Source organism: Hesperophylax consimilis, chromosome 5 (genome assembly GCF_061612785.1).
Source record: "Hesperophylax consimilis isolate HC1 chromosome 5, BYU_Hcon_1.0, whole genome shotgun sequence".
NCBI lineage: Eukaryota > Metazoa > Arthropoda > Insecta > Trichoptera > Limnephilidae > Hesperophylax > Hesperophylax consimilis.
In genome coordinates, this window is record NC_142840.1 from 10,398,868 (window position 1) to 10,416,231 (window position 17,364).

At 36.7% G+C, this 17,364-nt stretch overlaps 4 protein-coding genes across 12 annotated transcripts in view; 2 read left to right on the plus strand and 2 right to left on the minus strand.

Annotated features, from left to right (window-relative positions):
- Positions 1 to 1,728, minus strand: part of LOC149423509 (putative phosphorylase b kinase regulatory subunit alpha) — a 39,202-nt gene extending 37,474 nt beyond the window's left edge. For 3 of the 8 annotated variants that reach the window (XM_089631600.1, XM_089631601.1, XM_089631595.1), the window contains exons 1-2: positions 1,110 to 1,727; positions 20 to 1,005 (exon numbers count right to left, since the gene is read on the minus strand). In XM_089631600.1, coding sequence (XP_089487726.1) covers positions 20 to 1,005; positions 1,110 to 1,368 — 1,245 coding nt within the window. In that variant the 5' untranslated portion in view covers positions 1,369 to 1,727. Of the gene's footprint in view, positions 1 to 19; positions 1,006 to 1,109 lie in introns of all 8 variants that reach the window. The other 5 variants (XM_089631599.1, XM_089631596.1, XM_089631597.1 and 2 more) reach the window with 3 other exon arrangements.
- LOC149423502 (fatty acid hydroxylase domain-containing protein 2-like) overlaps positions 1 to 17,364 on the minus strand; it is a 589,487-nt gene that overhangs the window by 553,813 nt on the left and 18,310 nt on the right. Inside the window, exon 7 of one of the 2 annotated variants that reach the window (XM_089631605.1) lies at positions 15,121 to 16,198. The exons of the other annotated variant lie outside the window; for it this stretch is intronic. Coding sequence (XP_089487731.1) covers positions 16,042 to 16,198 — 157 coding nt within the window. The 3' untranslated portion in view covers positions 15,121 to 16,041. Of the gene's footprint in view, positions 1 to 15,120; positions 16,199 to 17,364 lie in introns of those variants that run through there. 2 annotated transcript variants of the gene reach the window in all.
- Positions 1,872 to 6,927, plus strand: LOC149423510 (uncharacterized). The gene has a single exon (XM_089631607.1). The coding sequence runs from the start codon at positions 1,953 to 1,955 to the stop codon at positions 2,961 to 2,963; it is 1,011 nt and encodes a 336-aa protein (XP_089487733.1). The 5' UTR covers positions 1,872 to 1,952; the 3' UTR covers positions 2,964 to 6,927.
- LOC149423511 (uncharacterized) lies at positions 8,856 to 11,080 on the plus strand. The gene is made up of 2 exons (XM_089631603.1): positions 8,856 to 9,214; positions 10,010 to 11,080. Exons 1-2 carry the CDS (start codon positions 8,993 to 8,995, stop codon positions 10,946 to 10,948), a joined length of 1,161 nt encoding a protein of 386 aa, XP_089487729.1. The 5' UTR covers positions 8,856 to 8,992; the 3' UTR covers positions 10,949 to 11,080.

Below are 17,364 nucleotides of genomic sequence, written 5' to 3' on the forward strand. Positions count from 1 at the left end.
ATATTTAATTAGGACATACCTCTTGAAGAAGTTTTCCTAGGATGAAGAGAGACTGTCCCCAAAGAAACGGACACCTTCCAAGTGGTATCCTATCTTGGCTGCCGGGATCTTTGTATTCACCTTCAATCTTATCTAATGGAACTGCGTACAGTTCTGGCACTAGCCTCATGCCATCATCAGACTTTATCATTATATCGTCTAACCTCTCAGAGTACTCCCGGATGGATTCCTTGTCATCTTGGAAACAGAAGTCCAGAATAAGGTAGCAAAAGAACAAGGGCCAGTCGCATTCAATGTTTTCAAACATTCTCAGTTCCCAAGGCTCGTAGTATAATCGATTAGGATCTTCTCGAGGAGTCTTGTGACCGTCTCTTAAAAATCTCTTGCAGCCGTATTTTCCTCTCAACTTGGTAATGATGGCATCTCTTGTCTTAGCAATCAGCTGTGGATCATCCACAGCAAATGCCGGAAAGCTTATAATGGCAAGTAACCCGGAATCTAACTCCTTACTATTGGATTCCCTAGGCAACATAGATTGAAGCACGGCTTGGCATTTCTGAGCTTCATCTGCCAAAACGTGGATTACACTGGACGGACCTCCTCTGGCTCCAAACAGGTCGAGCTCGTTCATCGCTTCTAGAGCGGCTTTAGCCATTCCGATGGAGCTGGCGTTTAATTCGGGCAGACCGTGGTTTGTCTTGTCTCCCCTCTCCCAAACTCCGTAATCCGGAATACAATATGCGGACTCGATGTAGAACACAAGGTTTTGGACAAAAGAAACTTCATCCAGGGAGAATATGATTTGCAAGCCAGAGGCGGTCATCTGGGCTAGTACAAGTAAATAGAGAGAGACAGCATCGATCTGTAAATGACCCCATTCTCGATCGCCAACTACTGTCCTTCCATTGATGGATGAGTATTTGGCATGTAATGCATCCAAAGGATTTTGTGTGGTTTTAAAGCTTTCCACTTTAGACTTTTGTTGCATCATGGCCATAAGTAAACCTAAAAATGAGATGTTGACAATTGATATAAAATAAAATTATTAAAAACGCGGTTGCATGTATCACAATTACATGGTAAATGTATACAATTTAAATAAAACTAACCTCGCATCAATTTGACGCAACTCTGTTCTAGTTCATATGTTTTGGCACGATCTTCATCTTGGTCTGCAATCTTCTTGTAGGCCATCGATAACCCCCAAACGGCCAAAATACAATAAACATTGTCCCGGACCCAAGCGTGCTCATTGTCAGGACTGGCGGGAAATAGTCCAGTGACTGGCTGTTGGTGGTTCATTATGAGTTTTTGAACCACCCTCTGGTAATAATCCAACCTCACACCTGAATTGCTACGGCTCCTCATTTTCGGTATTAATGTCTTACAATATCACAAACAAACTTAACAACAACAACGGCTCTACGGGAAGCTATGTCTTACACGTTTAAAATCATTTTAAATTAGAGTAATGGCGAGCTGAAAATACGACAGACCATCTATAAATACATGGTCAAAGTATCTTTGAGTTCTGACAGGGATCAACGAAGAAACCATGAAGAAACTACAAAACTAGCGAGAAGTCACTTGAATGTCAAAAAGTTTGTTTCTGAAAGTAGGTACTAGGTATATAAATCATTTTCTGTAACTCGATCCCAAAATATTTGCGCTAAACTGACAAAACTTGTGTGAATTGATACAAGCGGACGGTAATGAATTGAAAATTGATTTTTTAAGTTGACGAAGAAAAAACAGCTGGAAAATAAATGTTTTAGATTTTAGGCGTATTTTGATCAATTAACTAATACAAATTTCAGTGCTGTAAACATTATTTTGTGTTTCCAAAATTTTCCGCTGGAGGATGTGTTTGTTGTTTTTCTTCTTGTCAGTGGCGTGTCACCTGTTGGGTTATATATGTATATATTTTTAAATTTGATTGGAATACATTCAAAATGTTGAGTTTTCAAAGTAGTTTTCTCTTTATTATTGCCATATTTACCACTATTGTGAACGTGGAGAATGCTGCAGATTTAAATAAGTTGAACCCACCTGTCCTAGAAAAACATGAACTATCAAACGATAATAGTTTTACTCCTGCGACGAAAGTTTCTTTGCAAAATAGAATAAATAATTCCGTTATCCTGGAAGGAGGAGATAAGATTTTCTTGGAAGGCTCCAAATTTACTATGAAACTGTCAAATACTAATATCTCTACAACCGCAAACCTTGGCTCGGCAGATTCTACACATGCTCAATATTCCACTCCGGCGGTTGAGAAAGCTGGTGACTCCAAATATGTTTCTAGAGAAAAAGTTGCATCTGAAAAAAGTCCTGAATCTGAAGAGTCTAAAACTGCCAACAAAAATACCACACCCAGTAGCATCCTTCAAAACTCAGCAACTGTAGACAACAGCGGTAAAATAACGAAACCACAGGAATCAAAACCGTTGTCGGAAGAAAAATCATTCTCAGAAATTAATGTTGAATCTGTGGACCCTAAGACTATCGATGGAAATACTACAAGTACTAAAAGCACCGTAATAAATTCACCAATTGTATCAACCCTGAATACCTCAAATACAAAAAGTCCAGAAATATCAAAGAGTAACTCTACTGCAGAAGTAAATAGTACAACAACTAAGAAACCCATTCCAAAGAAACCTCTCATTACGATAGGATCAGAAGGGCTTCCAGATGCAGGTGTTCCAGATGCCATTACTCCGGAAGAAGTTCTGCCGAGTCCTTCCACCACCAATGACGGAGTGGTCCCTCAGTTCTACCAGTCGACTGTCAACCAGCCTAAAGGCCAACCGGGCTACATTATCCCAATAGTTATAACATTGTTTGCGTTGCCATTACTGGTGCTGATAGGCTACCAGGCCGTACGTAGGGGGAAGGAAGCATGGAGGAATCGGCACTACAGGAGAATGGATTTTCTCATCGATGGCATGTATAACGATTGATTTGCACCTTTTAATTGAATTAAAATTTAACGTGTTCCGACATTTACCATAATGAAAGATGATCAAAGGTACCATTATATTCTTATGATATTGCACTAATCAACAGCAGAGTTTTTAAAGGTTTGGAATAAAGCTAATCTTTTTTATATGAACCGTCCATTTTGTAAAAACATTTTATTTTATTATGCTACTTTTACATTTTACTATAAATATTAAGCCCAATAAAAGTCTTCAAATTGTCAAATAGTTGTATAATGGTATTGATATTCAAATTTAGTAGAGCATCGATAATCCGTACCGTCACTGTAATCCGAACTGGCAAACAACTCCTCATACCGAGGCCGCTAACGCTATTTTTTTCTGTAGTTATATAAGAGCTCTTGCGCCTTGTCTAAGCTGCTCTGTGCTGCACATGCGTTGTGTGGTGTTTTAGGTTATAAACTTGGTTCCTATGCCAAAATGAAAACACAAACCTTTATCCATAGTGCAGAAGTGTGCCACATTGTATAGTTTGAAAAATGGAGTGTCTGCAGAGTCACTTTCTCATAAATATGGTGTTTATTTAGAAGTTCATATAATTTTCATAAGCAAACAGATGTTTCATTTAATTTTTCTATCAACGTACTGTAATCCGAACGCTTTGTGAATCAAAAGAGGTGTTGTTTTGCATTAGTTCGAATTATCAAGGCTCTTCTGTTATTGGTTTGGGTGTGAAATTGTTAATGAAGTTTACATAATATGGCACTGTAAATTATTAATAAACAAAATATGTGTATAAGTAGGAAAATTTTCAAAAAAAATTTAACGCATTATAAACTTTGTTGGCAATAATATAAATAAAATACTATTTGACTGCTTGTATGTAAACTAAAAAATCTATAAAAAATGTATCTTCGACTTTAAGATTGAACCATCACAGTAGTCTTCCGCGTGATACACGGATACACTGTAATATAAAATGTATTTGACTCACAAAATGAATGAATATTCATTTGAATTGTACATTTAAAATATCTGTATACACATGGAAATGTTGATAATATGTCCTATTTTACATCAGGCGACCTTCAGTTTATTTTGCTTCATATCCTGAAAACGACCGATGTTTCCAAAACTATCAATTAAAAATTGTATTCATTTAACTTTCCATTCCTCAAGAGAATTATAATGATTTTAATTGTGTTACTATAATGTGATTTCAACATAATAACTGAGAAATACACTTGATTCTGTTTTACACAGGGGATACTTTCCATAAAGTATTGTGTAAAAACATTGTAAAAAGAATAAAATACAATGTTTATTGGAAAATGGAAGGATTCTAATAAGAATTGATATTTCCATTAGGTTTTGTGGACCATGTAAAAACAGAAGTTACCCAAATGAATTTAAAAATTCAACAATATACCTATATTGATTTAAATATTTATCCTTATTAACCGGTTCTGTGCCGGCCAAAAAGAATAGGGCGTTTAGTCGCCCTTCTTTATGCCTTTATTGCTTGGTTATATCATGTATTTAGAATAATTTAAAATATGGAAACATACAGAGAACTATTTGGATGATGGAGAAACACTTTACAGTGATATAATTTTTTTGCCAAAAAATTCACGTGAACAGCCATACCTTCCGGCATTAAAAAGGTTAACATAATATCTATATCACTTTTCTCCATCCTATTAGAATTTTAGCTTCAAATATATCTCCTGTAAAATTACAGTTTTTTATAGATGCTTAGTTTACATTGGGACGTTGATATTATCGTAAATATTATTTACTAGTAGGGTGTTTTTTCACCTTTGATGTCTTCCTTACAAAGTTTTTATATTCTAAAAATTTGTTTTCATACTTTATAATATTATATACATTTATAGAAAACTTAATATAGGTTGAACATATTGTTAATGCAATGAAAATTATTAGTATGTCAAGAAGTTATCGGTGTTATTAAATATTTTCCTCTAAGTGATTTGAGAGACAAATATGGTGCTTATTCTTTCTGCTGTCTCTGAAAATTCTATTAGAATTATTTATCCATTTCAATCCTGACATGTATATCTTTTAAATCTTGTATTTTAAATACATGAGTCATGGCTTTCCTTTGGCCTCTTATAGAAACGGGAAAATTAATAAATAATTCTTCTTTTACAAATCATAACTGCACAATCGTGAGCTCTAAGGCTGGGCTATACTTTTGTACGTGTTTAGTCCTGAAAGCATGATCGAATCTAGACATGCTGAAAGTGTTAATATTTTTAATGTGTGTTAAATTTTAAAAGAGCTTTATAATATCAAGTTTTTCATTCCTTGTCCAAGAAGTCACACTTTTCAGAACTTCTTCTTGATATAATGTTACTAAACTTATAATAACAAAATATAAGTCAATCTGTCACTCCTTACATGTGACTTGTGCTTCCATGACCATAATATAATATACAAAGGTACCATTAACTCTTGGAGAATTTTTATAAAAAAACATTTAAGATAAATACACTATGGTACTGCCAATATTGGTATTAGTACTCAAGATATATTATTAGAATTTCTAATCACGTGCCTTTATTTTAATTTTCGTGGTGTAATACCAACAGGTTTGAATTACATTAACTGTAGATACATTTTTAAACAATATTCATTGCGTTATAAGTAAGGAACAGATTAATATGCATTAAGAAACTTTGAAACATACAATTAATTATTTTCGTTCTATGATCACGATTTAATGCCAAACTAAAAATATCAGTTTAACCCTTGGGATTTGGGGACCTATTCTGCATCTTTCGAAACTTTCCTGCCGCCGGTTTAGCAACGTCACAAACCCGTATTAACCCTTTCCTTACGGTTTACAAAAATTCCTCGTCCTCCAATGTATAATATACACTCGGTAAATATTTTTATATTGTAATTACTTAATGCAATAAATAAATGTATTGCAGAGGAATACCAAAAAATTTGAGCTCTGCGTTTAGTATATTTACAGAGATATTTTATTAATTAGAGACGATGTTCACTCAGTTGACAGCAACGGTAAGGAAAGGTTAAACCATGAACTTACTGGTTTGTTAACCAGAAAGATACAGAGTAGGCCCCCCTGAACAAGGGAGCAGTTGGGACTCTTGTGAGGTATTCACTATAAAAAAAAAAAAAAAAGTAAAATCATGACTACCTTCAGGTGCACTGCAGTGTATAGAGCTAGGTTTTAGAAGTTTTGAAAGCATTTCAATACTGTCCATGAAAATTCCTAAGTAGAACGTTGACATTGTAGATGCCTGTCAATTATTTCAAATATAATTTTTAATATTTACAAAATATTACCCGTCTTCTAAGGGTTAATAAAAGTATGTTTCTGTGTTATTCGTCTCATTCAAAATATTCCTTCTTAAGGCGACACATGCCTCTAATATAGGGGGCTTGCTCGAGGCTCACATTTTAATTAATTCTGACGAATTTGTAGCAAAAATATCTTTTTTTCAATCCGATGATACTCACCGATGTAAGTTATATATATTTAAGATTAATAAAAACAGTATCTTACTAATGTATTTTTGGGGTATTGTGTCGTCTTAATTGTAATAAAATATTGCTTCAAAAATTCACTTGATCGAATGGAGATAAATATTATACTTAACGTTGGAATATCTAAAGTTCTGTGATCATAAATACTGTTATTATAAACCTATTTAATATTTAAGTGTAATTTTACAACTAACCAACTACTTGAAAAACTGCAATACTCGCTTGATGATAAATACATTTATTAAGTAAAAAAAATTATCTCTTATCGATAAATATAATTAAGCACAATATATGATACTTTAGTGTTGTTATTAAAATCAATTTTTATATGCTTATTACGGTGCCTTATATTAAAACTTGTTTATTCCTAAATAATTTTTTCACTAAATATATAATAAGAGTTGTTAACATATTTTTGATATCATCTGTTTAAAACATATTATCTATAAGGAAAAATTGTTCCAAAATCTGTTTTCCATATTAAAATTAATAATTATGCTACTTTCAAAAATCTTTTAGTTTTACCTAACTACCAAAAATATAATATTTTTAATTAAATCGAACACTTTGTTTTAAACTACGAGTTTTTATTATTTTTCACATCCTGACAAAGCTTGATCTAAGCGAAACCGGTCGATGTGGAAAATAATAAAAGCTAATAAATATAATATCTAACCACAAAGCAATTGTTTCCAATGAAAAAAAAAACAAAACTTTTTCCTCATTGAAAAAGTTCACATTTTGGTGATGAAAGTGAAACCCACTGCTTTGGGTTTTTCCTGCCAAGCATTCGGGGGTTTAAGATCACAGGGATCATCTACAAAAACACAGTTTTGAGATAAACGCAAATAAAGATTGGAATGCTCATATGCACAACTGTATCTCTTAAACGGCTGTATGTACAAGACAGAGCTTTGTGTCACTTATAAATATGATTATGTAGCCTGAACCGTCATTTAAAACCTTTATTGAGAGAAGCATTCTCAAATTCCCTTTCGCGTGGCACTTTCCCGCTCTTTTTCAGCACCTTGTGTTGGACAAGTGGTCACCAGATGCTACACAAAAGTAAAGCGTCCCCTATGCGACTTTTGTTTACGGCATTCTTTCTCATTAGCGTTTTAAATTCCGTCGCTGGCGTTGTCGTTGCGAAGTAGCTCCGAATTTATAACGATTTTTCCCGTATATAATTATTTTAAGTGTATAATTATTTCAAGATAATACATTATATTATAACAGCGAGGCTGTTCGAAGTATTTTTAAAACAGAAATAATTTTTAACTGTTTAAAAAGATAAAACACGTGGTGAACACGACGGAAAAGTTCGTCGGCCATTTTGTGTTGTTTGTTTATTTACATTGTGTTTTGTGTACCTTGTGTTTTGTGTTTTGGTTTCTTGTCCAATTTAACAATGAGTGGCTCCGAGATGTCATCATCCGATTCGGTAGAGATGACGGTAGAAGAAGTTAACAAGATCATTTTGCCAAAACAAAATGAGCCGAAACGAAAGTTGCCGAAATCGACCAAATCTACGAAAAAACATCGCATTGATAAACTCACGGCTCAAGTGGAGCACATTAGCTCGTTTATTCAGGATTTTATGGCGGCTAAAACATACGAAGATAGGAGAAACTTGGATTCCGACGAGGACGCATCATCGGAAGATCAAGAGATACACGTGGAGAGAAATTCGCGATCTTCGCTAGGGATGGGATTAGTAAATCCTAATCATGAATTCAAGGAATTAAACCTATCGATGGCGGAAACCACGTGTAAGGAACCTACAGTTCCTAAGGCGGACGCAAACCGCGTAAAGAAAATCGAAGATTTACAACACTTCGGTTCGCCTGAATGGAACGAAGTAAGGTATGGGGAGGTCGTAAGAAAATACCTGGCCAACCCCATGTTCAACCAGTTGGAGGTTAATGGAGAGTTTCTGCATTTGAATAAGGCAGAGCAATACGCGGGGTCACTTGACAAATTTTGCGGGTCACTAAGCCATGCCCTGTTGCAGCAAAATGAGTGCCTCAAGAAATCTCTTCAGGAACTGGTAAACTGGAGTGCAGAGGAAGGCAAGGAATTGTCAGCAGGTTCCCTCTTCAAGAAAGTGGAGTCGCTATTTGCCCCGGATACGCAATATCAGACAGTGACCAAAGATGTCCTGCAGATGGTCTGTGGAAGGAGAGCAAATGCGATCCAGCATCGTAGGGATGCAATCCTTAACGAGATAAAGAGCCGCTACGTACGGGAGGCAGTCAAAAATATTCCTCCAGCAGCGGGTTATCTTTTTGAACCAATGAAGCTAGAATCCCAGATTCAGCGGATGGGAGGACTGGATAAATGCTTCCCACATTCAAGCTTCGACCCTCAGCCATCAACCAGCTCGCAGATGCCCAAGAAAGTGCCAGTGAGGAAGCCTTTTCGTGAGAGCAGGCCCTTTCGGGAAAGCAGGACGTTTCGGGACAACAAGCCCTTCCGAGACAACAAAGCCCCCCGCGGAGGGCGATCTAATCAAGATGCAAGAGGTGCGGACAAGAGGGGACCAGCCAAACCAAGAAGGAATTTTGGCAACAAGGATAGGCTATGACTATCCGGAGAAGGCGTTTCAGGGGGGGCAATTGCAGCACTTCATAAGCAAATGGGAAGAATTAGAAGCACCACCAGCACTGCTAACCATGTTGCGAGGGTACAAGCTACCCTTTCGGCAGAAACCCCCTCTAAGTATAGTGGCAGACACGGTAAGCTCAACTTATAAAACCCAAATCACAGACGAAATGACACGACAAATAGACAAAATGAAAAAGGAAAAGATATTGGAATCAGCTTCAATATCGCCTTCCTTTCTGTCACGGATGTTTCTCATACCGAAGCAAGACGGGTCATTTAGGCCGGTCTTCAACCTTCGTCGTTTGAACAATTTCTTAGCTATTAGCAAATTCAGACTTATTAATGTTAATAAGGTTGCAACATTTATTCAACCAGGCGACTGGATGGTTAAAGTGGACCTTTCTCAAGCCTACTTTCACCTTCCAATTCATGAGAATCATCGCCGTTTTTTGAGACTGATTTTTAATGGAGAACTGCTTCAAATGACATGTTTGCCTTTTGGACTAGCCTCAGCTCCAAAGGTTTTTGCTTCACTTACCAATTGGATAGCGCAAAAATTAAGAGACAAAGGTCTCAGAATAATTGTTTACCTAGATGATTTTTTGATAGTACATCAAAATGAAAATATATTGAAAATGCATACATTCGAAACTATTTCAATGTTACAAACTCTTGGGTGGATAATACAATTCAGTAAATCCACTCTGTGTCCAGTTCAGAAAATTGAATATTTGGGAATTTCATGGAATTCAAGGGACGGCTTAAAAGGCCTCCCGCAAACTAAAATAGCGAAAATAACAAATTTACTGAAACAATACATTAATCTAGGAAGGTGGTCACTTGAGCAGGCCCAGAGCCTCTTGGGTACCCTCAATTTTGCTAGTTTCGCCATTCATAGAGGCAGGCTTAACCTTCGCATGTTACAGTGTGCCAGTCGCAAGCTGCCTGCATTCAAACCGAGACGACTCCATCCCATTCCTCGAACAGCGATAGAGGAGCTGAGATGGTGGAGCAGGTCCCTGCAGACGTGGTCACCAATGCATCAAGCAGTGATTCGTCATACCCTCACGACCGACGCCTCGGACTGGGGATGGGGTGCGCAGCTAGACGACCTCAGATTGAGTGGAGCTTGGTCCCAAACACAGCAACCTCTCCACAGCAATGTCAAGGAAATGCTCGCCGTGCTGGCAGCACTTACTCCTCACGGGCCAGAGCTGTCAGACTCGGGTCTCCTGATCCAGTCAGACAACAAATCGGTGGTTGCGTACCTTCGCAACGAAGGCGGCACACGATCCAAGACATTGCTCGAAGCGACTCGTCAAGTCCTTCAGATGACAGACACGTATCGCATTTCACTGTCTGCTCACTACCTACCAGGAAGGTTCAACGAGGTGGCAGATCAACTCTCCAGAAAACGCGAACCTCCGGAGTGGCATCTTTTACCAGCAGCAACAAAATTGATTTTTGCAAAATGGGGGAGACCAACTATAGACCTGTTTGCATCGGAGACAGCTCACGTTGTAGAAGATTATGTGTCCCTAAATGTATTCGACAAAGAGGCAAGTTTTGTCAACGCTTGGACTCGAGAGTGGGATTTTCCTCTAGCTTGGGTGTTCCCCCCTCCGTGCCTCATGCCGAGAGTTCTCGCACACCTCAACCGGGCCAAGGGCCTATACCTGATTGTAGCCCCGAGATGGAAGAAAGTATTCTGGAGACCAGACTTGAAAAGTCGAGCGACGAGCCCTCCTTTCACCATAATGAACCTGACAGAAGTGCTGATAGACACCAGAACCTTGAAACCCCCTCCACAAGTAGAGGATTTTATTTTGGAGGTGTGGAAGTGCCGGGGTGGAGTCAGTCATTAACAGATTGGTCGGACAAACAGAAAGAATTTTTAAAGTCAGGTTGGAGAGAATCCACACTTAAAACATATAAACCGGCATGGCTTAGGTGGCAAAAGTGGGCATTAAATCACGGGGTAAACCCGAATGTCCCTACAGGAAGTAACCTGGCAAGATTTTTAACAGATCTTAGTTTAGAAGACAATTTCTCTCCCAGCACAATTCGACTCCATAAATCGGTAGTAACAACTTTCAGTAGCCCGGAAGAAGGAAACCTAAGCTCACACCCTCTAGTCAGACAAGTTCTCAAAGCCGCAGCATTAAAGCATCCTAAACTGTCTAAGCCTCCTATCTGGGATCCCAGAATGGTGTTGACCTGGTTAGAAGCTAACCCACCCAAAAAGTTGAGTCTCTTTGAAGTCTCGAGAAGGGCAGCGACTTTACTTTTGTTAGCTTCGGGACGAAGAGTGCATGACCTGACCTTGTTACAGTGTTCGCCAGACAAACTATTCATAAATGAGGAAGGGGTCTCGTTATGGCCAGTTTTCGGATCCAAAACTGACTCTGCTACATACCAACAGTCAGGTTGGAGGTTGAGAAACGGAAATCAGCCAAATATAGACCCAGCATACTGGATTAAGAAACTGATTGAAACCTCCAAAGAACGGAGGGAAACAAAGCAGAATTTAACAGAACTCTTCATCACTACATCGGGAGCAGTTAAGGCAGCTTCAAGAACAGTCATCGCCCGTTGGGTCAAAACAATTCTAGAAGAAGCTAAGATCACAGCTGCCCCGGGAAGTGTACGGGCAGCAGTGGCGTCACTTAACTGGCTGGATAATTTTAGATTGGATGACATCCTGGCTCGAGGGAACTGGAGGAGCCGGGACACCTTTGCCAAATTCTACAGAAGGGAAGTTAATACTCCCCTAGAGGTAAATAGGGCATTGTCTGTAGCCTCCCTATTCCACCCACTGTAACACGTGAGTAGGTATTCCAGTTTTTTGACGTATTATAATAGATCACATTAGCGTTAGTGGTCACCAGTCGATAACAAACAGATCTCAATAAAGGTTTTAAATGACGGTTCAGGCTACATAATAAAATAGTTTTACCTACCAATAAAACTTATATTATGTACCTAACCTCATTTAAAACCTAGGCAATCACTGCCTGGTGAGAACTAATGAGAAAGAATGCCGTAAACAAAAGTCGCATAGGGGACGCTTTACTTTTGTGTAGCATCTGGTGACCACTTGTCCAACACAAGGTGCTGAAAAAGAGCGGGAAAGTGCCACGCGAAAGGGAATTTGAGAATGCTTCTCTCAATAAAGGTTTTAAATGAGGTTAGGTACATAATATAAGTTTTATTGGTAGGTAAAACTATTTTATTATGGCATTTTCGAAACCAATTTTTAACACAAAACACCAGTTTTTGTAGTAAAGCCCCGGCATTACAGGCCACATTTTTGTTTGTGGGTTTTAATACGTGTTCTGTCAGGTGTTTGAAGAAGGTTCAGATTTCTGGAAAGTAATAATAATAATAATATTTGAATGATTTGTATAGTGCCATTTTTATGCTAAATCACGTCAAGGGCGCTGTACAAATATATAATACATTTCTACAAAGATGTATATTATTACTAACTAAACATGAAGATAATATACAGTACCATACTTACCTGGTAGGTCACTTGAGATTAACACATTAATATTAACTAATTGTTTATTAGCGAAATTTAGATACAGGATTTAGGACATAATTGGACTTTCTCTCAGGAATGGTATATTTAATTTAAGCGTATACGACAGCTTAAAAAGGTAAGTTTTTAGTTTAGACCTGAATTCTGTTGGACTTATTATGGATCTTAGTTCCGGAGGGAGTTTATTCCAAGCCTTCGGCCCAGATGCTCAGAAAGCGCGGCCACCAAACTTAGTATTTGGCTTGCGCTTAAGTTCCATCAGTCTGCCTATAGCTGATGATGTTGCTGATCTAAGAGTTGACTGCCTCAGACCATTGTTTTCCGGGGCGCACATTTCAGAGATGTAGAGTGGGGCCATTTCATTGATGGATTTAAACATCATCCAGCACAATTTGTATGGATTCTTTCAGGGCACTTGAGCCAAGGAAGGTTACGAAGGTGTTCTGAAATGTGCGAATATTTAGAAACCCCGGTTATGAGCCGTGCTGCTGCATTAAACACTGATTGAAGTTTTGTCAATTTGATATTTCGGAAGGCTCGCATAAATGCCGTTGCATTAATCGAGACGTGAGACTACGTAAGAGTTGATAAGTAGTTTTGTTGCTTCTGTAGGAAGGTTTCTTCGGACAGACTTGAGTTGTCTTAGGTGAAAAAAACTCGTGCTTACAATCCTATATATTTGAATTTTAAACAAAAAGTCCGAATCTAAATTGACATCAAGAAGTTTGACTGTTTTTTTGGGATGATATCGCTGCCAGAAATAGAAATAGGTAAATCATCTATGAAATGTTGACGTTTGTTTGTGGCCTTCCAGAGAAACTCAGTTTTAGATGGATTCAGCTTCAGCTTGTTTGAAGACATCCAACGAGTTATTGCTTCTAGACATTCAACAAAAAAAACAACGGACATTAAAACTTTTGATTTCCTTTTGGAGCGCAGTAAAAATAAACTTGCTGATTGTCAGCGCAGCAGTGAGACAAGAGACCAAATGACTCGATTATTTTGGCGACATCATTTGTAAAAAGGATGAAGAGTAGATGACCCAAAATGGATCCCTGAAGGAAGTATTGCGAAGTTAATAATTTATTTTTATCAACCCTCACGACCTGTAAGCGATTGAATAGATAAGATGCCAGCCAATTTTTGAAGTCGGAATTCAAACCAAATGTTTCCTCTAATCTCCTAATGAGGAAGTCGTGATCAATCGTATCAAGTCTAGGAGTGAGATAAGTGATAACTTACCTGACTCTACAGCTAGAGTTATGTCTGATAGCATACGAAGTAGTCCGGTTTCAGTTGAGTGGAACTTTCTGCTTGCAGATTCACAATTTGCGAATAATTTATTTGAATTCAAGTGACTAGTTATTTGTGCAGCAGCAATTTTATCCAGGATTTTTGAAATGAAAGATAAGTTTGAAACGGGTCGATAATTACCTAAGTTATCGGTGTCTAGTTGTGACTTTTTCAGTATTGTTTTAAATACAGCCAACTTGAGTGGTTCAGGAAAGTCACCCGTGCTGAGTGATTTATTAAAAACGTGAACTAGGAATTAAGCTAAAATAATAGAACATTGTTTTTAGTAACAATCAGTCAGTGTAGGATCAAGACTGCAATGCTTATTAGGCGAGCTTGAAATTATTTTTTTTTTACTTCTTCCAGCGTTGTGGGTTTGAAGGAAGACAAAATTCCTTTAGAATTAATAGTGAATATTGGCAGAAGGGCGTGAGATGTGGAGGCACGACTGTGTACAATTTTTTCCAGAAAAAAATTTGCAAGGCATCTGGGGTAATTAATATCTATCTTCGTTGGAACAGTGACTTCGGAAATTACAGTCTTTATTGAGTTCCTGAGACGTCGCGGGCTGGTTCACTTAGAGTTAATCTTTTCTTTCCAATACTCTGATCGTTTGGAATTTATTTTACTCGTATATGGTTTTTGAGCAGGGATCCATTCGTCTCTTGTAGTTACAGAAGTTTTTTCTATAGGAAGTAACATTGTATGACCTGGAGAAATTGCCAAATACCCAATGTGGGTGTACCCAGTGAATTTAAAAAAAGAGATTAGGTATGTCAAGACTATTCAACCTTTTGTCATATGTTAATTAATTTTCACTATGTAACAGGGTTTATAGGGTTACAGGGCACGAATTAAATAAAAAAACATGAATAATTTTATTTATTTTATTCAAAAAGTAAACAAATTTCCTGCTAAAATCTAAATGATTTGTAGAAATGTTAATGTTTATTTAATTGAATATGGCTGAGGAAACATTTTTCTAAAACTGCTACAGACATATTTTCAATATTGAATTGAATAAGACTGATTAAAACAGTTCAATTATACATATATGTTGCTACTTTTTAAGAATCTACAAATCATGTTATATTCAGTAAATTTGTAAATTAAAATATTCTAAAGTTTTATAAAACTATTAATCTAATTTATAAAACTATTTTTCTTTTTTATAAAACTATTAATCTAATTTATAAAACTATTATTATAACTAGTATCACATCTGCACACAATGACTATCACACATTTTTGTTTGTAATATGATGATTATTTACACATTTTTATATGATTTTATGAATTGGTGGCATTTTTCATTCATCATTCTATTGAATCAAAGGTAAAATAAATGTTTTATTAATTTACACTATCGACAATAATAATTATTACTTACATTTTTATTTTGTTAGCAATTGAACTGGAGTTCAAGTAATAGAGATAAGGTAATCATTATTAATAAAGTGCCAAATACTCTCCACACATGAATTCTTGATATGTGCTTTGGATATTATTACTTAATATTATATTAATAATGTACGCTTATATTGTTAGAGTGTGTTATATAGAGAACACGTTTTACTACTGTCAGAGCACAGGAGAAATGTGCAGAATTGTTCAACATCACAGACAACAACAACAGCTTTGTGTTGGCAAACGTATGTTGTTTTGCTTATATGTAATTGGATAATTATGGTTATGACTTTGGATGTGGCAACATGACTGAGAATTCCATAGAACCTCATTTGTTTTTGGTTTCAAAGTGTTTGCTGCCTGCTTATTGCCAGCTTTGGTAACATTGAAACTAATTGCAGAGTATCATTGTTGGAAAAATACTTTCATAAGGTCTCTCTTGCATGTTTTACTTCCTGCAATTTGACTCATAATGCATCATGACATAGAAATATAGAAAAACAATTGCGCAGCACTTCACATCTAACAATAAAAATGTAATATCTTTCACTTCTTCAAGTCCATTCTTTACCTTTATGGAGTCAAATCTATCAATTTATATTTTGCCTAAAAGTATTTGTATTATGTATCGCAAGCTATATTTAATAATAATTAAACACTCTCACACTTTAATTTGTTGTTCAAATTATTTCTAAAAATTTTGTAACTTTGGTCTTATTCTGATGATTTTTCAGAGTCAGGGAATATCTCTCTAGCCGACGCTAAACCTAATAATCTAACATTTCTGAGGGAAGCTTTGGAGATGCGGAATAAGTCATCCGTGTTGTGCAGTCTGTCCAGGAGACCCAGAGCGCCATAGCATTGAGTGAATCTGCAAAAACAGGGTGGTTAATGACAAAAAATATCTATTCCTTCCAACTCTGGACAATACAATACAAATGTACATTTTATAAGCGTTCAATACTGGAGCAAAAATCATTATTATTACAACTACACAACACTCTAATTTTAATAAGCAGCCACACAATAGTCTAATATCTCCGTTGATATTATATGATTAGTTGTAATTCATGCAACTTCTTCAATTGATATAGTTTATATAAGTATGCAATCTAATAGGTTTACTAGTGTATCTATTAGAAACAACTAATGACGCACTTAACCTTTTCACCTCGTTTGATGTAATAATTGAATAGTGGATTTGCGTCGCACTTATTTAACAGTTACACATTTTATTTCAAACAAACACATTACTTGTGTGTTAGTGATTATATAATTAGTTGTTATTATACAGGGTGTCCATAAAAGAATGTCCCAGTTTTGATGCTATATTTTGTGCGTCGCACTTTAATATTTAATAGTAACACATTTTATTTCAAACAAACACATTACTTGTGTGTTAGTGATTTTATGATTAGTTGTTTTTATACAGGGTGTCCATAAAAGAATGTTGCAGTTTCAATGCTATATTATTTAGTTTTTGGTCTTTGCAAGAAAAGACTTGGAGCGGGAAGTTAACATTCTTGATCGTGTGGTGTTCAGCGACGAGTCAACTTTTCATCTAAGTGGGAAGGTAAATACCCATATTGTTTGTATCTGGGGGTCAGAACATCCTCATTAACTTGTAGAGCGCCAAGTGTACAGACCATTAACTTGTAGAGTGCCAAGTGTACAGACCATTTTTTTTTTGCGGAAGCTTCCGTAACAGGGGTGTTTTATCTGGATATGTTGATAGAATGGCTCTTTTCCCAATTAGTAGAGGGTGAACCTGTAAACTTTATTTGGCAACAGGATGGAACCCCTCCCAATTTTTTTTTTTTTTTATAGAGCGGAGACGGTTTACATATAGTTCCCGTGAGCACTTAGGCCATAGGCCCCTTGTGCTATCTCCCATTTTACCTCATTCCTTTAACAGTCACCCGGTCCCTTTCATAAAGTTCACCAGGGTTGTCATTGTATATGTGGATATGTCTTCTGGTTCCACAATGTGTCTTCCCAGATCTCATCTCTCCTCTCCACTCCTCTTTGGTTCCCTGA